The sequence below is a fragment of the Oryzias melastigma genome, linkage group LG17 (genome assembly GCF_002922805.2).
Source record: "Oryzias melastigma strain HK-1 linkage group LG17, ASM292280v2, whole genome shotgun sequence".
Taxonomy (NCBI): domain Eukaryota; kingdom Metazoa; phylum Chordata; class Actinopteri; order Beloniformes; family Adrianichthyidae; genus Oryzias; species Oryzias melastigma.
Window position 1 is genome coordinate 4,839,308 of NC_050528.1, and position 17,371 is coordinate 4,856,678.

Here is a 17,371-nt window from a genome sequence, read left to right on the forward strand (position 1 = left end):
CCGGCTAGAGGTTGATTCTGGCTCCATCTTTGCATGTGACCAGAGACCCCTCCTTAATTGCGATAGGCTCCAGCATCCGTGTGACCCCAAAGGGATTAAGCCAGTTTAAAAAATGATCAGATGGATATTGTTTTACAATTTCTAGTTAAAAATCCATTTCAATCATCTTTTAAAATGTTTTTTTTTATTTTTGATTTTATTTATTTTTATTATGATTATGCAGGGGGCTGCACGGTGGCGCAAGTGGTTAGCGCTCTTGCCTCACAGCGAGAAGGCCCCGGTTCGAATCCCGGCTGGGACCTTTCTGTGTGGAGTTTGCATGTTCTCCCCGTGCATGCGTGGGTTTTCACCGGGGACTCCGGCTTCCTCCCACCGTCCAAAAACATGCCTCATAGGTTAATTGGCGACTCTGAATTGCCCCTAGGTGTGACTGTGAGAGTGAATGTGTGTGTGATTGAGGCCCTGCGACAGACTGGCGACCTGTCCAGGGTGTACCCCGCCTTCGCCCTTCAGTAGCCGGGATAGGCTCCGGCACCCCCGCGACCCCGAAAGGGAAGAAGCGGTCAAGCAGGTGGATGGATGGATGATTATGCAGTGTTTGCCAAAGTGAAAAAAACTGTTCCCTGTTCAAGCCCACTGAGGTAATTGGTTTGTGATACTGGGCTATATAAATAAAATTGAATTGTTCTTTTTTTAGGACATAGTTTCTGCAGAGCAGCAGGGAGAGAGCTCTCTGTTTACACTCTTCCATGTTAGCTTACAGCCCCTCAAACCCCAAACATAACATTACCAACAAAATATCAACAAAAATGGCAAGCAATGTTGGCGCTATCCAGGGGTGCAGTTTTGATCCAGATACCAGCTCGGATGGTATCTATTTCTCTGCAAGTGGATGCATCAGAATGCAGCATAGGCAGGGAGCATGTGGTCCGCCCAGCATATTTTTAGACGTCACAAATATGATCTTTATAAAACATTATTTTCTCGTCTGCTTCAGATTTACATTGATTTGAATAAAGAAATACTCAGAAATGTAGTTTTGAGCTATGTTTTTTCATGTCCTCCATCATCAGAAAAATGTTACAAGAACATGATAAAAACACCAATAACACAATTTTCATTGGAGTGGGTCTTTTCTAATAACTTGTATTTATTGTAAAAGATTGTTTTTTTTAGTTGATTATATTGATTTGGTTTGTTAAACGGATCAGCATGGACTTGTGGTGTATTGAAGGATATCCATTAAGCATAACATGCTTCTCCCTCTTCATTTTGTTATTTGCTGTTTGTTTATTCTGTACTTTTTTGTAACTAATGCAAATGGCAAATCAAATCAATAGACATATCAATCAATTAGTCAAGCTTAAACTGGTAAACAATTGGTTTATAAACAATGGAATTAAAGTTCAAAGGTATTTACCCTTAGAGCAAGGCGGTCATCTAACCCATGTCAGAGAAAAAGGTCATAGTAGAAAGCGGTAGAGACAAAGACAAGTCATGACCTTTGCTTTTCCAGTTGTTTAGATGGTTACTTCAAGCGCAGTGAAGACTAGATGGAACTGGTACTTCTATGTCAGAGTCACTGAGGTTACTGATGAGGCTGACAGGGCTTCATTACATTCATGACAAACATTGTTGATCGCTTCATGCCCATTAATGCTGATTGAAACTGGAGCCGATAGATATCCATGACTTCTGCAGAGTGATTGGACCGATGCTTGAATGGGTTTCCCATTAAACCCAACAAGACGGATGTCGGCGGCTGTTAGTCCCGCGTGGAAGAAGCTTGGGTTGAGTTGGTTTTGTCGCCTGTTTATTTTATCGATGGTGGAAGTAACCAACACCTCGGAACTTAACTTGCACAGATGAAGACACGCAGACAAATGTCTAGTCAGGGTTGGCCAAATGTTTAGTAAAATAATCAAATAATCAATCGTTTGCTCATTGATAAGACGTTGCCAGATGTCAACCTGCAATCTAAAATAAGGTTTTTATTTGATTAATCATTGATGTATCCAAGAAAAATAAAAATTGATTCAAACTTACAGTGGTCTTACTAGGCTTGGTCCTATTAGGTTTCCCATTCAGATTGCAACCAGACCTATAATTACTGACTTGAACTGACAGAATGAGGCATTGCCAGCATTGCTAGATAAAAAAATACTTTTCTCTATTAATTGAAAATGAAACAAAAACATCAAAAAGTTATTTTTCTTGTTTGAGTTGGAGTGAGGATGTTCATAGCATGGGATGGATCATGGGATCACTGAGCTGAACAGCTTAGCCTTTGATCTTTTGGTGTGTGTGGGATTACCAGCTGCTTTTTTTTTATTAGATGCTGTTGAGTTGACCACTTTAATAGTCAAGTGTTGTGGATTTAACCCTGAAGAGGGCGGCTGCAGGAAGTCGGTCCTGATATCCTAACACTGGTGTGACATGCGTCCTGTTCAGATGAGCAAAGTTACATTAAACAGCTGCATCTGCATCATCTGGAGAGGCTTGGCGCTCTGTTAAAATTGCATTGGAAAAGTTAAACCTACACCAGCTGTGGTGAACAGATGTGGTTTTTAGAGATAAAAAGTCAGAACTGTATATCTGCCATCCAAGAAAAGCTGTTAGAGAGGAGAGCTACTGTTTAGTCATCAGAGGACACAGACATTTAAGACCTGTGTCCTCAACATAACAAAAGAATTAAGAATTCCTAAGATGACTTAAGAATTCTCATTGAGTGTATAAAGAGAACTGGACTGAGTGAGTGTGACATCACCCATAGAAAATGCCTTACTTCTGGCTGCAGCGAAATTAATGCAAATTAGTCGACATTTTTTTCGCTATAGAGAAGTTTTCATGCTGGAGCCAGACGATGGTGATTGGACCGAGTCAGTCTGAGTCAATGTTTAGTCAATTTATAACTTAAATAATTTGCTATAAAGAAAAATATATATAAAAAAAGATTCAGTATTAGCAAGAACATGTTAAGAAAAGTTATCAGAGCAAAAACGGTTATTCTGATGTGTAGAATGACTGAATATGAATAATAGCTGTTAATTTCTCAATTGGAGTTTGGCTTCGTGGAATCAGCAGGTCCTTCCTATTTGGAACACTAGAGGGAGAGGTGACTCAGTCCAGATCTCATATACTGTCAATGGATTCTCTATTAGCGTCATGTTTTGGGTGGCACAGCGATGTATCCAGAGTTCAAATGTCAGGACTTTGGTGAAAATTTGCATTGTGTTACAATCAGGAACTTAGCTTTGGTAGTGGCGTGTTGATGATGTAATCGGTGGGTGGAGCCCAAAACCAACATGGAGGAGAATCTGATCGTTCTCATCCTGAACTTTATAATAGTTTTTGTATTTGTATTTTTTCCCCCTCGAGCTATGAAACAACAAGTGGTCAAACTGGGTCATAGAGAGACAGAAGTACCGCTGAAAGCGACCATCATTCAGATTCAGCTCCTGTAGTAGATTGTGAATCTCACTGCACTGGGAGAATCTCTGAATGATCTCATAAATCCAGACGCTGAGACGTATTTACAGAATCTTTTGTAGATCTCTAAAAAAAATAAACCTGATCTCTCAATGTCTTCCATAATCTAGCAATGAGGCTAAATATTTTAACGGTAGCTCCTCCCACATTTGGCAGATGTGACAGGTTTATGAACTCGTACATTTGACGCACGTTAATCCAGAGGCGGTGGAAACAAATTGAGGTGGCGAGCACATAGTGTTCGGGTTTTGAACACCGAGAAAGGGGTCTGTAATTTTTATTCAAGAGAGGCTGTGCTTTGAAAGCTGTGCTCTCATTTTGGGCTAATATTGAGTAATGGCCTGTAGAAAATGTGGAACAGGGTCAAGCGGACAGGTGGTAGAGTTCATTTCATTAACCACCATTACCATAAACAGTTGCAAAAGCCTCATGGGAAATTGGTTAGTACTGGAATGTGTTTGTTTAGCAGTGTGTGTAGACGCTCCCTTTACAACATCACTGCACAAAGATGTTTGTGATGGCATCAAAGATATCACCAGGAGCGGTTTATTTGTCATAATTTAAAGTTGTAGACCTGGGGTGTCAAACTCAATCGCAAAAGGGGCCAAAATCCAAAACACTCATTTATTGAACACTCTAAAACTACATTTTTAAAACTTTAAAAACGTAACTTTTTACCATAATTATGAACTAAATATATAGCATTGCCTGCAATAATGCTAGTCTGAATGCTATAAGCTGAATTTGGCTGCTAGTGCTGATAGCTGAAGATGCTAAAGTTAATAACTGAAAACGCTGAAGCTGATAGCTAGCTTAAATATTAGCTAAATGCCAAATTAATCTACAAAACAGAAAAAATAAAATAAATTAAAATAAATTAGGTTAGGCAAAAGGGCTAGCATGTTGCTGAAAAAATAGCTAAACTTCAAAATATTCAAAAAAATGAAAAAAGCCTAAATTTGCCAAAACAGCTCGCGTGTGAACATTGGCCTAACTCCAAAACAGCCTAAGAAATTAAAAAGAAAAGCCTAAATTAGAAAAAACAGCTAGCATGTAGCTGAAATATTAGCTAAACTCCAAAATAGCATAAAAAATTATAGTAAATGCCAAAATAATCCAAAAAGCTAGCAGAATGCCAATTTGTAAAACTTAAAAAACGTAACTTTTTAACATAAATATGAATACTAAAAAGGCAGGAATACTATTCCAGAATAAATCAACTTGAACCTTAAATAACTTTCAACATTTTACACTCCTTAAACCGCAACCTTTTTTTTCACATTTTCAGCTGTTTTTCATTTCAATCCATTTTTATATGAAAATACAAACTGCTAAATCATGTTTAATAGAAGAATTGTTGGAACAGGAATGCCAGCTATGTCACACATTAAAAACTGACTTTCTGTCAAGAAATCCATCAGACTTGAACATTTTTACACACAAATATGTTGCTGCTTCACAGCCACCAAGGTTTCTGTACAATGAAGACGTCTCGTCGATCCCACATTTACTCCTGGAGCTGTTCTGCTGTAGAACCCCATACGTCCTTTGTGGACGTGCTCAGTCAAAGTCAACCCCTGCCTGGGAAGTCAAGTGGTCCACCAGGAAGTCTGCAGAAGCATTCAAGCTCCAACTGCAATAATTGTTGGAGAAACTATTTTGGTTTTAGGTTTCATCTCATGTTGACTTTTATGAACTACATCGGGTCGTTATCAGTGAGAGTCCCAATTATTGAGTCTTCTAAAAATGCAGAACATTTCTAAACGCTGGAAGCATGGACAGTAGAAGTAGGTGGCTAAAATTGTCACAAGAAATATGTCATTCCTGAGCAAAACTGTGTAGCCAACTGTGCATGACAGAAAAAAAGATGTCTTTCTTTAGAGTGATTTTCTCCCTTGGGCTGTTTTCTTTATAGAAGGCATGAGTAAGCATTGATTCATCTCCGTTAGGTTGCTAAAAGTGATTCTTTTTCTTACATTTTCAAGGTTTGGATTTACTGATAACTATTTTTTTATCAACCAACATTTTTTTTTCACTTACCAATGATTTTCTTTTGCTGATTACTGGTGAGCATCTTTTGGCAATAGATGTTCCTACAAATGTAAATCTAAATAAGATAATATACCAAAACATCACGAATGTCTTTATGGGTAAATGTCTTTATTTGTATTATTTTAAGTCCTGGAGAGCAAGAAATGTTTTCCTCTGGGATCTTAAAGTAATTTATACATTTTTGTTGTTTATTGATCATCTTGTTTAGCAGCAATAAACAATGGCCAAATAAGATAAGATAAAATAATATAAAATTAAATGAAAAATTTAAATAACTTAAAAAAAATTACATTTAATGAAATTAAACAATACATTAAAATAAAAATAAAATTAATGAAATTAAACAATACAATAAAATAAAGAATTAAAATAAACAAATTAATACAATAAAATAAAAAACACACAAAAAATGAAACAAAAACATAAAATAAAATAAAAATCAAATTAAATTAAGAAATTAAATAAAATCAAACATCTAATTAAATGACATAATAAAATACATTAAAAAATCAAATTAAATGAAGAAAACATCAAATAAAATAAAAATCAAATTAAATTAAACAATAAAATAAAATCAAACACCTAATTAAATGACATAATAAAATAAAATAAAATAAAAAATAAATAAATAAATAAAACATCAAATAAAATAAAGATCAAATTAAAAAATGATATGGTCCTTGCAGTCAGTAGACTGCTGCTGCAGGCCATACTTAAACAATAAAATAGAATAAAATGAAAAACCAAATTAAATGAATTAATAAAAAAAAATAAAAATCTAATTAAATTAAATAATAACATAAAATAAAAAAAAATGAAACAATGAAATCAAATTAAATTAAAAAATAACATAAAATAAATTAAAAATGAAATTCAATTAAACAATAATTTAAAAATATTAACAAAATAAATTAAAAATAACAGCTGCCAAAATTGACTGCATAGTCAAATGGACAAGCGTCTGTTGTCTTTTATTTCTGTATATGATTGAAGATTCTTATTTATTGAGGTTGTAACATAACAACATTTTATGATGGTTTTTTTTTTATTTTATGTTGCTGGATTTTAGAGATTCTTCTAACGGATCCTCAAGATAGAAAACATTTCTCTGCTCTTCAGTAAAGACGTTGGATGAACCTCTAAATTGTTTGGTAAGAACAGAAATCCTTGAGATCTAATTTAAAATCCACTCTGAAGAAAACCGTGTTTTGGGTGTTTTTAACATGGTCCTGTGGCATTTGAGGACGATTGAGGACATATATGAAAACATAAAGCTCATAATTTCCTTTATGAGTGTTTCTTTATTTATAATAGTTTTAAATCAGGGCAAGATGAAAAAAATGCTGTTTGAAAAAGATTGTATTTGTGATGCAGAAAATACGCTGGGTGAACCACAAGCTCGCTGCTCTGCTCCATTCTGATACATTGTAGAAATAGATCCATGAACGTATTTGTTTTTCAATGTTGCCCAATATTTTTGTTGCACCAGTAATGTTAGGCTGAACGTGTGAGAGTCTGTAAGCTAGCAGGAGAGCATGTAAACAGAGAGCTCTCTGTAGGTGTGTTTACATTACTCAGATTAGATTAGAAATGGTTTATTTCACGCAATCAAGAAGAAAAAAGAGTAAATTCATGTGCAGTACAATCAATCTACTGAAGTTTACGTCCTTAAAGACAAACACAGGATAACTAGACATTAAGAGATTGTCTGAAAGGGAGTGGGAGGAAACGAACTTATATAATCCTAAACTGCAAAAATGCAAAATTGTATTTTTTGTCTAGTTTCTAGTGTAAATATCTTATCACACTTGTTTTAAGACAAAATTAACTTTTTTAGTAACCTTAAAATGACTTATTTTAAGACAATAAATCTTGAAAATATGTTATTTTAAGATAGTTCAACTAGTTTCAAGAAAGATAGCCTTGAAACTAGTTTTTTTTTTTTTTTTTTACTTAAAATACGATTTTTAAGCAGAAGTCTTGTTTGTGAAGTGGTCTTGTTTCAAGAAACAGACATGCTTGATCAACCCGCCTCGACCGTACGTGAGTTATCATTATCCGGTTTGAAATTTAAGATCAGACATTTGTATCTTTCCAACATAAATTCAGGTTATTAGGAATCCTCAAGTAACGTGTCCACAAAACGTTATTAAGATTCTAGAAATGTCAAAAAAACACAATTTCACAACTACACAGTTTCCATTCAACCATAATTTTGTGAATAAACACAAACCAACTTATGTGATAAGTCATTCAAAAACACAAATGTGAAAAATCCTTTGATTTACTGCAGATATATTCACATTTCTGCAACAACACCAGCACCCATCATCATCTATCAAAGGAGACGTCGGCGTCTTATTCCGGCCGTGGAGCGGCGAACTTCGTGGAAGCGACTCTAGAATGAAGAGATTTTGGGACATTGTGGTTCTACTGTGATGAACTGTGGCGCCCGCTCAAGCGTGGTATCCAGTTATTGTTCACATTCAATTCCAAACAGTATTTCCGTTGTAGTTTTGTGAAATATGTCAGTTTTGACACTTCTCAAAAACCACCTCCTCCAAGAACAGAAACTTTTTCTAAAGTTTTTCAAAATTGTTTCAGTTTATGATCACAAATCCAATTTGTGCAATTTCATAGTCAATAGAAATGCAGCTTATAATGGGAGGACGTGAATTTCTAATGAGCTCCTGCCGCTCTGCAGAAATTATGTCCCAGAGAGGAACACAGGTTTTGATTTTGGCTAAAATCTGCATAACTAAAAGAAAACTGGAAACGCTTTGAAATTAGATAAAAAAAATGATGGGATGACGATGTATGATGAATGCGCTGACATTTAGGCTTTAAACAACTTAAAGCAGTTTACTCTAAGATTTGTTTTTGTGTTGCTTTCAAACAATCAGAGTCTCATAGGGAGATAATCGTAGAAGAGGCTTTCAAACTGACATTAAACCAAACATTTTAACTCTTTTTTTGTGCAATTTGTAATAGACAGACACCAAAGGATGAATTCTTGTGGCTTTTTAGGATTTTACATTTTTGAACTTCTTTGGATTGTTTGTGTTTAATCTTTTTCTGTATCAGTTCTTTGGTTTTGGATTATAACGAACCTTCTAGTCAACATAGATTTGTAGAGTTCTGAGTTTAGGTGAGTTAAGACAAGAACAAGAGAGGACTTACGATGGGGAAAGGCTTACTACATAATACGACAAAAGATTTTTCCTTTTTATAAAACATCTCGTAGATCCGTAGCAGATCCAACGATCATCACTAGATTTTAGTGCTCGTCTAATCTGTCTAAATGTCTGAGGCAAAAGAGATGCGATATAAAAAATCTCAACAAATAACGTTCCCTCTAAGCGCTCTATGGTTTTAAAGATTTGTCGATAAAGCGGGGGAGTTGGGGACAAATGGATTGCAGCCCAGAGTGAATGTGACAAGGACAGGACTGGATGCTTCTGTTAGCTTGTTTGGCTGCCATGTTGGGTCTTATCAAGCCGGGCCACTCAAGGGCGTTTTGGAGCAGCCGCATGTGGAGGAGGTCATGAGCTGGAGGTGGCAGGTCACGCTCCATTAGAGCCAACATTTGTAAAAAAGACACTGAGATCATTTTACAGACTTTCTTAAAGTTAGAGCAGCATCTATTTATGTCCTTTTTTTGTTTTATTTGTGCACAAGTGTTCTGTCTTGTGTTACTCCACGTTCATAATGTTCCTTTTAGTGACAGAAGAGGGAAAAAGGGACACAAAAAAGACACTTCTGGAACCAAATACTAACTCTAAAAATTAATAATATAATATGTTATATTATATTAATGAAAATATTCAAGTTTAGCAATAAATTAATATAATAAAACTGGTTTAAATTAATTAACTTGACTATAACCAGTGGAATTACTTAACAAGAAGGATGATTCTTTAAATCATAAACATTTTTACTTTTTAATATAAACATGTCAATATTTTAGTTTCCATTACTTTTTTCAAAATAACCATTTTTATGATAGTTTTTGTGGGTTTTTTTTACTCTTCTCTCAAAGCAGCTTCTTTAACAGTGAGTTCGTGTTAATTCTAAAGGACTACAAACATATTTTAAATAAATGAGGCATTTACTTAATAATACATAATTCATGCAGCTAAAACAAACATATAAAAGGTAAAAGAAAAGATGCATTTTGAAATTGTAAATGAAATAAAACCAACTATTTAATGTTAACACTGTCGTAATTGCGCTTTTGGATTATTATATATTATTTAAATATAATTATTAATTATTAATATTATTATATTTGGATTACTAGGTACATTTTATATGACAATATAAACATAATTTTAAACAAAAACAGGCCAAATTGAAAATTTTTCCATTATTTTTATTGTATGAAATTTGGACTTCAATGTTTACAGTATTATTACAAGAAAACCAAACTGCTGACAAACATCTATAAGAAACAAACGTGTTTCTGCATTTTAAATGAACTTGCACCATGGTTCGAGTGAATACTCGATTCTGATTGGCTGCTGGGTGTGGATGCTCAGTATATGCCTATGATGCACACCCAAAAGAAAAAAGTTTACAAAGCCCAAATGTTCTATTTCATAACTTTAGCTTCATCATTTGGACAAAACAAGCTGAATTTTGTCATGTTATTCTACATCTCGGACCACGTATCAAATAGTCCACGTTTTGTGAAAAAGTGTTCTAAACTAAAAAAATAGCAAGAATAAGTTCTAAAAGTTCTAAAAACTGAGTGAATATGTATTTATTTTGTAAGCCTAAACAAGCATCTCTAATCAGGAACTATCAACTTAACTGTCTTTATTTTAAGTGAGTTTAAAGCTAATGATGGTGAAGATTTGTGTTTCACATCCACTTTACTGATGACCCAAATAGTCGAGTAATCGGAAAAAACAATTGGTGATTAGTCGACTACTAAAATAATTATTGGTTGTAGCCCTAGCTGTTATGTTTATGTATTTTTGCTCGTACTTCAATCTATGCCGTTCTACCATCCGTGGTTTAGGTGGGATAATGTCTGACTCGTTGTTTGACGCACGCCGTGAAGCCTGAACCATCTGAGGCAGAAGATTGTTACTTCATGAGGGGTAGTTAATGTGTGCTAATACTTTTTTTTAATTACTTGTGTACATTTACGCATAATTGCTGACAGTCCTAGTTAAAACCAAATTGTTTTGGAAAATAACAGCATTTAATTCATATTTCCTGCAAGCATACATGAATAAAGAAACTATCTAAACTTGGATTTTGTGGATAATACTTTTTTTTGTTCCTTTTTCTTACTTGAACTAAATGAAATCTGTCTGGTGCTTCCAATTTAACATATTCATGTCTCCCAACATTGAGATCTTCTGGTTTATTTAATGAAGCATGTTTTATTTTGATTTTTAGCAAGACCCATCTGCCCGTTTACTCTGTACATTTGGATATTCTTCTGCGTATCGGAGTTTTCAAGAAAAGGCCAAAACTTGGCATATTTTCTGGCAGAATAGCTGTTGGCATTTAACTTGTCAGGTGGGGATTTCACATTTCATTCCATCCTCCTTTACAAGACTAAAGTGTAGTTGAGCTGGATTTACTTACTGCATTGATTCATTCCTTTAATGCGAGATTTGTCTCCCACACAAACTGACTCATTAAGTGGTTTCAGTGTGAATGTTATACATGGGCTCTAATAAAAGGCATGAGAAGCCTTTCATGCTCCATGCACAGATGGTTTGTCAGAAATGTGCCTTTCCTGCTCCGTGCGTCGTATTAGTCCTGCCTCAGTGGAACAGCTCACGGGGGCAAACCTGATAAGCTGCTTCTTTATTCTTCGTGCACCGGCCCTTCTTCTTCTTTTTCACAAACACGGTGTGTGATATTTGCCTGAAGAGCCAGAGAACTTTATCTTAGAAATGCTAATATTAGCTCAGGCTTTCTAAATGTGCAGCTTTTTGTTTGCAGGAGCAACACTATTATGAAATTTAGGATGTTTCAAAAAACAAATGTGAAATTTGAAGGGGATTAAATCCCTGGAAACACCAGCTGTCCGACTGGCTGGGATGTTACCTCTGACGTTGCAGACTTGCATCATGGGAGGAATTTATTAGCAAGTCTGTAATTTTCTGATGCCACTGCACCCACTTCCAGATTTTAGCTCCAGAACAGCTTCCTGGGATTGGTATTCCAAAGAAAAAACATGAAATTTCAGAAAGGCGGATGCCTTCTGTTGAACTGTACATGCTTCAATTATTTACGCCACAAAAAAGTGGAATTGCACCGTGTGACTCTTCGTGGAAACACACGGCATATTTTACCTTCATAGCCGCTCGCTGCATTTTTACATGATGGATTTTGTTTTTATTCCAGCGTGTCAAATTGAAATATGACCGGTGGCCGTGGCATTTAATCAACAATAGTTTATTCCTGCAGACCCAAACATTGTGGTCAGGTTGTGTTTTCTCAGCCATAGCAACATGGGGTTTTTGACCATTTTTGGATCCTCTTTAAAACAACAACAACAAAAAAAATTTGGAAGGGAAATTTGATTTAGATGTTCAGCTGCTCACTTCAAAAAATAAAGACAACCATTGAAACATTTGTCAAGATCCATGGGCTCTATGAGGCTTTAGAAAAGTATGTGTCATTACCTTCTACAAATACATAATAGGGGATACATTTGCCAAACTTAACACTTGATGGATTCAGGGGGTCACGTGTAAATAGAAAAGCTGCATTACCTGCGATAATGCTAGTGCAATTGTTGTAAAATAGCTTAAAAATCCCTAATCCATGCTAAGTTTGCTAAAATATTAGCCTGTTGCTAAAATGTAAGCTAAACTCTAATTTAGCCTATAAAAACCTCAATAGATAACGAATTAGCCAAAAAATGTTAGCATGTTGCTAAAATATTAGCTAAAATACAAATTAAAATAAAAAACCTCAGTAGATCCCAAATTAGCCAAAAAAGCTAGCACATTGCTTAAATACTAGTTAAACTCAAAATAGCATAAAATTCCTCAGTAAACTAAATTGATCAAAAATGTTAGCCTGTTGCTAAAATAGAAGCTAAACTCTAAATTAGCCTATAAAACCTCAGTAGATAACAAATTAGCCAAAAATATTAGCATGTTGCTTAAATATTAGCTAAACTCTAATTCAGCATAAAAATACCTCAGTAGATGCCAAATTAGCCAAAAAGCTAGTTGTTGCTTAAATACTAGCTAAACTCCGAAATAGCTTACTATTCCTCAGTAAATTAAACTATCCAAAAATGTTATCCTGTTGCTAAAATAGAAGCTAAACTCTAAAATAAACTAAAAAGCCTCAGTAGATGACAAAATAGCCAAAACGTTAGCATGTTGCTAAACTTTTAGCTAAACTCTAAATTAGCCTGAAAAACCTCAGTAGATAACAAATTAGCCATAAACGTTAGCATGTTGCTAAACTTTTAGCTAAACTCTAAATTAGCCTAAAAAGCCTAAATAGATAACAAATTAGCCAAAACGTTAGCCTGTTGCTAAAATATTTGCTAATCTACAAATTAGGATTAAATAACCTCAGTAGATGCCAAATTAGCCAAAATTGATACCTTATTGCTTATATAATAAATAACTAATAAATACTAACTAATCTCCAAAATAGCCTAAAATTCCTCATTAAACTAAGACTAAAACATTAAACTATCCAAAAATGTAACCATGTTGCTAAAATATTAGCTAAACTCTAAATTAGCCTAAAAAACCTCAGTAGATAACAAATTAGCCAAACACATTAGCATGTTACTATTTGTTTTTTTTTTTAAAATGACCATGAAAAATTCAAAACAGCCCATGAAAACATTTAAAGGCATTTTGCTAATCTACTCAAAATTTTGACATTAGAAGACTTTTAGAAGACATTTTCTCCAGGGAATATTTTGCTCAATATTTCAAAAACTATAAAGTTTATGAATACCAAAAGTGCAAGCAGTAATATACTGAACAGGCTGAACGTTTTGATACCAAGACTGCTGAAATCTCTGAAAGTGTGACTGAGTTTTTATGTACAGAAAGGAGCAAGAGAATCACTATAGTCTGAATGTTTACTAATAATTTATCACGTAATTTACATGCGTATAAGGATGTAAATATATGTAGATGTAAGTTTATAAATCTGTTTCTTTATCTTCTCCTTTCAGATCTTTTAAAAATCAGTTAATTACGGATTATCTAAGTTTTGATGTATGCATATATAGATATATATTCCGTCTGTTTGTCTTGTTGATTTGACTGCTAGAAATATACAAATTCCAATAAATAATCCAGCAGTTTTCTTTAGATAATCCTGCTTAAATCAGGTGCTAAGACATCAATAGCCGGCAAGAGAAGTCTAGAACCTGGACGTTCACGTCTCGTCCCCCCTACCCAAAAATATGCTTTTGAGTTTTTTTTTTTTTTTTTATCATTAAAACTTTAGTATCTAAGTATATATAAGTTCACTTCTTTCCACTCCTTTTCAAGCAAACAAACTGAAGTTAATAATTACAATAAATTTGCCATAAGTGAGTCTGTTTTGTTTTGTTTTTTTCTATTTTTTAATCAATACATTTCATTATGTCTGTAATAAGTTTGAAATATTTGTATGTTTTGTCCTGTATTTTTCAAAATCTATGCTTGAAATAAACCAATTTATCAATAATTAAAATAAAAAAAATTGCTTCAATTTGTTGTAATGCCAGCATGTATCTTAATAAATTATTTTACATTTTATACATTAAAAAATACATATATAGCCAAACCAAAACACACTATGGGATTTTAGAGAAGCAGATATTGAGATTTTTTCTTTCTTTCTTACAGCCGGCCACAAGCATTCCCAAGTCCCTTCTCTTAAATAACAAAATGTCACATTACATAAGAATCATTTGATTGCAAAAGACATGACTGTGCCTGAATAGCAGCTGAAGGCACGTCTGAGGTGGATGGCTCTCCCTTTGTTGTTCGCACGAATCCTCGAGTGAGGGATAAGTACGTATTAACCGCAGACTCGTGCGAGATTTCAGAGGAGTCGACACTTGTCAGAGATTTGTCTGAACTGTTTGTTGCCATCGGGGGGGAGAAACTCTAAATGTGCAGAAGAGGATGAATCAAGTTATTTATTCATCCACTTATGTATGTAGGCAAACATTACAGTGACTCAAGGGCTCATTTACCCAACAAAAACATTTTTTCTGAAGAGTTGTTTTCATTATGCTTATTTTATTCTTGCAATAATAATATGAATATATTTATGGCACCTTTAAAAATATCAACAGTTTTTTCATTATTTCTTCTTATGCTAAGAAAGCAATGAATTTAGCACATTATTGATCCATCAATCAAAATATATATTTAAAAAAAGCTCTACAACAGAGGTGTCAAAGTCAATCGCAAAGAGGCCAAAATCCAAAACACACCTTAGGTCGCGGGTCGAACAGAATAAACATTTATTGAACATTCTAAAACTACATTTTTAAAACTTTAAAATCTTAACTTTTTATTATAATTATGAACTAGATATATAACATTACCTGCGCTAATACTCGTGTGAATGCCGTAAGCTGAATTTGGCTGCTGAAGATGCTGAAATTAATAGCTAAAAAAATTGAAGCTGATAGCTGAAAACACTGAAGCTGATCGTCACTTTAAATATTAGCTAAATGGCATATTAGTCTAAAAATAAAAATAAAAAACCTTAGGTTAGCCAAAACAGCTAGCATGTAGCTGAAAAAAGTAGCTAAACTTCAAAATATCCCAAAAAACTGAAAAAAGCCTAAATTATGAAGCTGAAATATTAGCTATATTTCAAAATAGCCTAAAAACTGAAAAAAGCCTGAATTAGCCAAAGCAGTTAGCATGTAGTTGAAATTTTAGCCAAATTCAAAATAACCTATAAGGCTAAAAAAAAAGTCAAAATTAGCCTAAACACTTAGCATGTTGCTGAAATATTAGCTAAACTCCAAAATAGTCAAGTTTTACAACTTCAAAACTGTAACTTTTTAACATAATTATGAATGACGACAAAGACAGAAATATTATTCCAGAATAAATCAACTTCAACCTTAAATAACTTTCAATATTTTACTCTCCATAAAAATATATTTTGTTAAAAATATACAAATTAGACATGAGTGCAAGATAACATCGGCTCATTAATATCAATAAAATAAAATGATCTGGAGGGCCGGATCCGGCCCCCGGGCCTTGACTTTGACACATGTGCTCTATACACATTACTTCTTTCCGTTTGCCACTCATTCTTACTAATTAATTAATTAAATTTGTAGTTTTGGTAATTTTTTTTAATAGAGATAAGAGGCTCACTCGTTCCGAGGGACTTCAAAATGAAAAAGCGTTCAAAGTTGATTGTGGAAAGCAGGTTTTAGGAGATATGCAAATGAACTGACAGTAAGAGGCTTTGCATTTCCTTCCTATGAATAAAAATTTGTCTTTCTGAATTGGTATTCTGTGCGGGAGTCAGACAGATACGACAGCTCAACTTGGAAATGAGCTTGGGAGAAATTACAAGCTCCACCTATGTAGCACGTAAACTTTTCAAAAAGCTCACGAGTGAGGTATTAAACTGCTTCCCTCCACAGGTAAATAAATTCTGCAGCAGAATGTGAATCATATTAGTGTGTGCGTGTTTTACATTTTGCGCTTTTGTTCCTTTTCTCTTGCAGGGAGTGCTTACAGGGAGTGCATGGATAATGGAACGTGGGCTTTGAAGATCAATTACTCTAATTGTGAGCCCATTTTAGAAGAGAAGGTCAGTGGGGTGATGAGGGAGTCCATTTGAAAACAGCCTGATAACCATCTTAGTTCAGTAGTTGGAGTTAAATATCACTATTTTTCCTTTTATAAAAGCTAAATGTGTTGTTCCGTTCCTTCCACGCTCATTAAACTGCAGTTTTCTGTTTGATGTGCTGCTATTAAAGACTTCAAACACATGGAAACACGCGTTCTCGTGTCACGGTAAAAGCTGGAGGAGGAACACACAGTTAGTGCTGAGCCGTGGCCTGGTTACCTCCATTCGTGTTTCTCCAGGTCACGCGTGTTTCTGGGTCTCGCTGTATTTTTATCGGATCCTTTTAAGGAAAAAAAGTATGTCAATGACATTTGAATTCTCAAGCTTTGATGGAAAAGCAGCTGTGACACATTTTTTTGTTTTTAGAGAGATGACTTTTCAATTGTTTCTAGTGGTGTCACAATGTTAGGATTTAACATAGTGTTAAAAAATACCCTATTATTCCACCAATAGGGCCCTTAAATACATAATTTATACCCAGACATTTAATAAAAAGGTATGGTGGCTGAGAAGTGCCATTGCAGCAAAAAAAAGTAAAGGCAAACAAAAAAAAATTTTTTTCTTATATTTTTGATGCAAAAATTAAACTTTTTTAGCTCTCTTATTTGCATCACTTTTTTGTTTGCAGTTAATATTTTATTTTTGCCTCGATTACTGTTTTTCAGGTACTTTTTTTTGCTTCGATACCTTTTTTTGTCAATTTTTTTTATTTTTGCTACAATAACTTTTTTTGTCTATTAGCTGCAATCTTGTTTTTTTGTCTATTCTTTTGTTTTGCTGCAATCATTTTTTTAAAATTTTTTTATTTTTTGCTGCAACCATATTTTTGTATATTTTTAAAATTTTGATGCTGCAATCACCTTTTGGTTGTAGTTAATTTTTTATTTTTGCTTCGATTACTTTTTTTGTCTATTTTTTGTTTTGCTGCAATCATTTTTCTGTATATTTTTTTTATTTTTTGCTGCAACCATTTTTTGTATATTTTTTAATTTTTATGCTGCGA

At 34.0% G+C, this 17,371-nt stretch overlaps 1 protein-coding gene across 8 annotated transcripts in view; it reads left to right on the forward strand.

Annotated features, from left to right (window-relative positions):
* The window catches only part of LOC112147323 (corticotropin-releasing factor receptor 2), a 181,867-nt gene that overhangs the window by 140,316 nt on the left and 24,180 nt on the right, over nucleotides 1–17,371 (forward strand). For 7 of the 8 annotated variants that reach the window (XM_024273624.2, XM_024273620.2, XM_024273621.2 and 4 more), the window contains one exon: nucleotides 16,244–16,329. In XM_024273624.2, the coding sequence (XP_024129392.1) occupies nucleotides 16,264–16,329 (66 nt within the window). In that variant the 5' untranslated portion in view covers nucleotides 16,244–16,263. Of the gene's footprint in view, nucleotides 1–6,439; nucleotides 6,693–16,243; nucleotides 16,330–17,371 lie in introns of those variants that run through there. The other variant, XM_024273626.2, reaches the window with a different exon arrangement.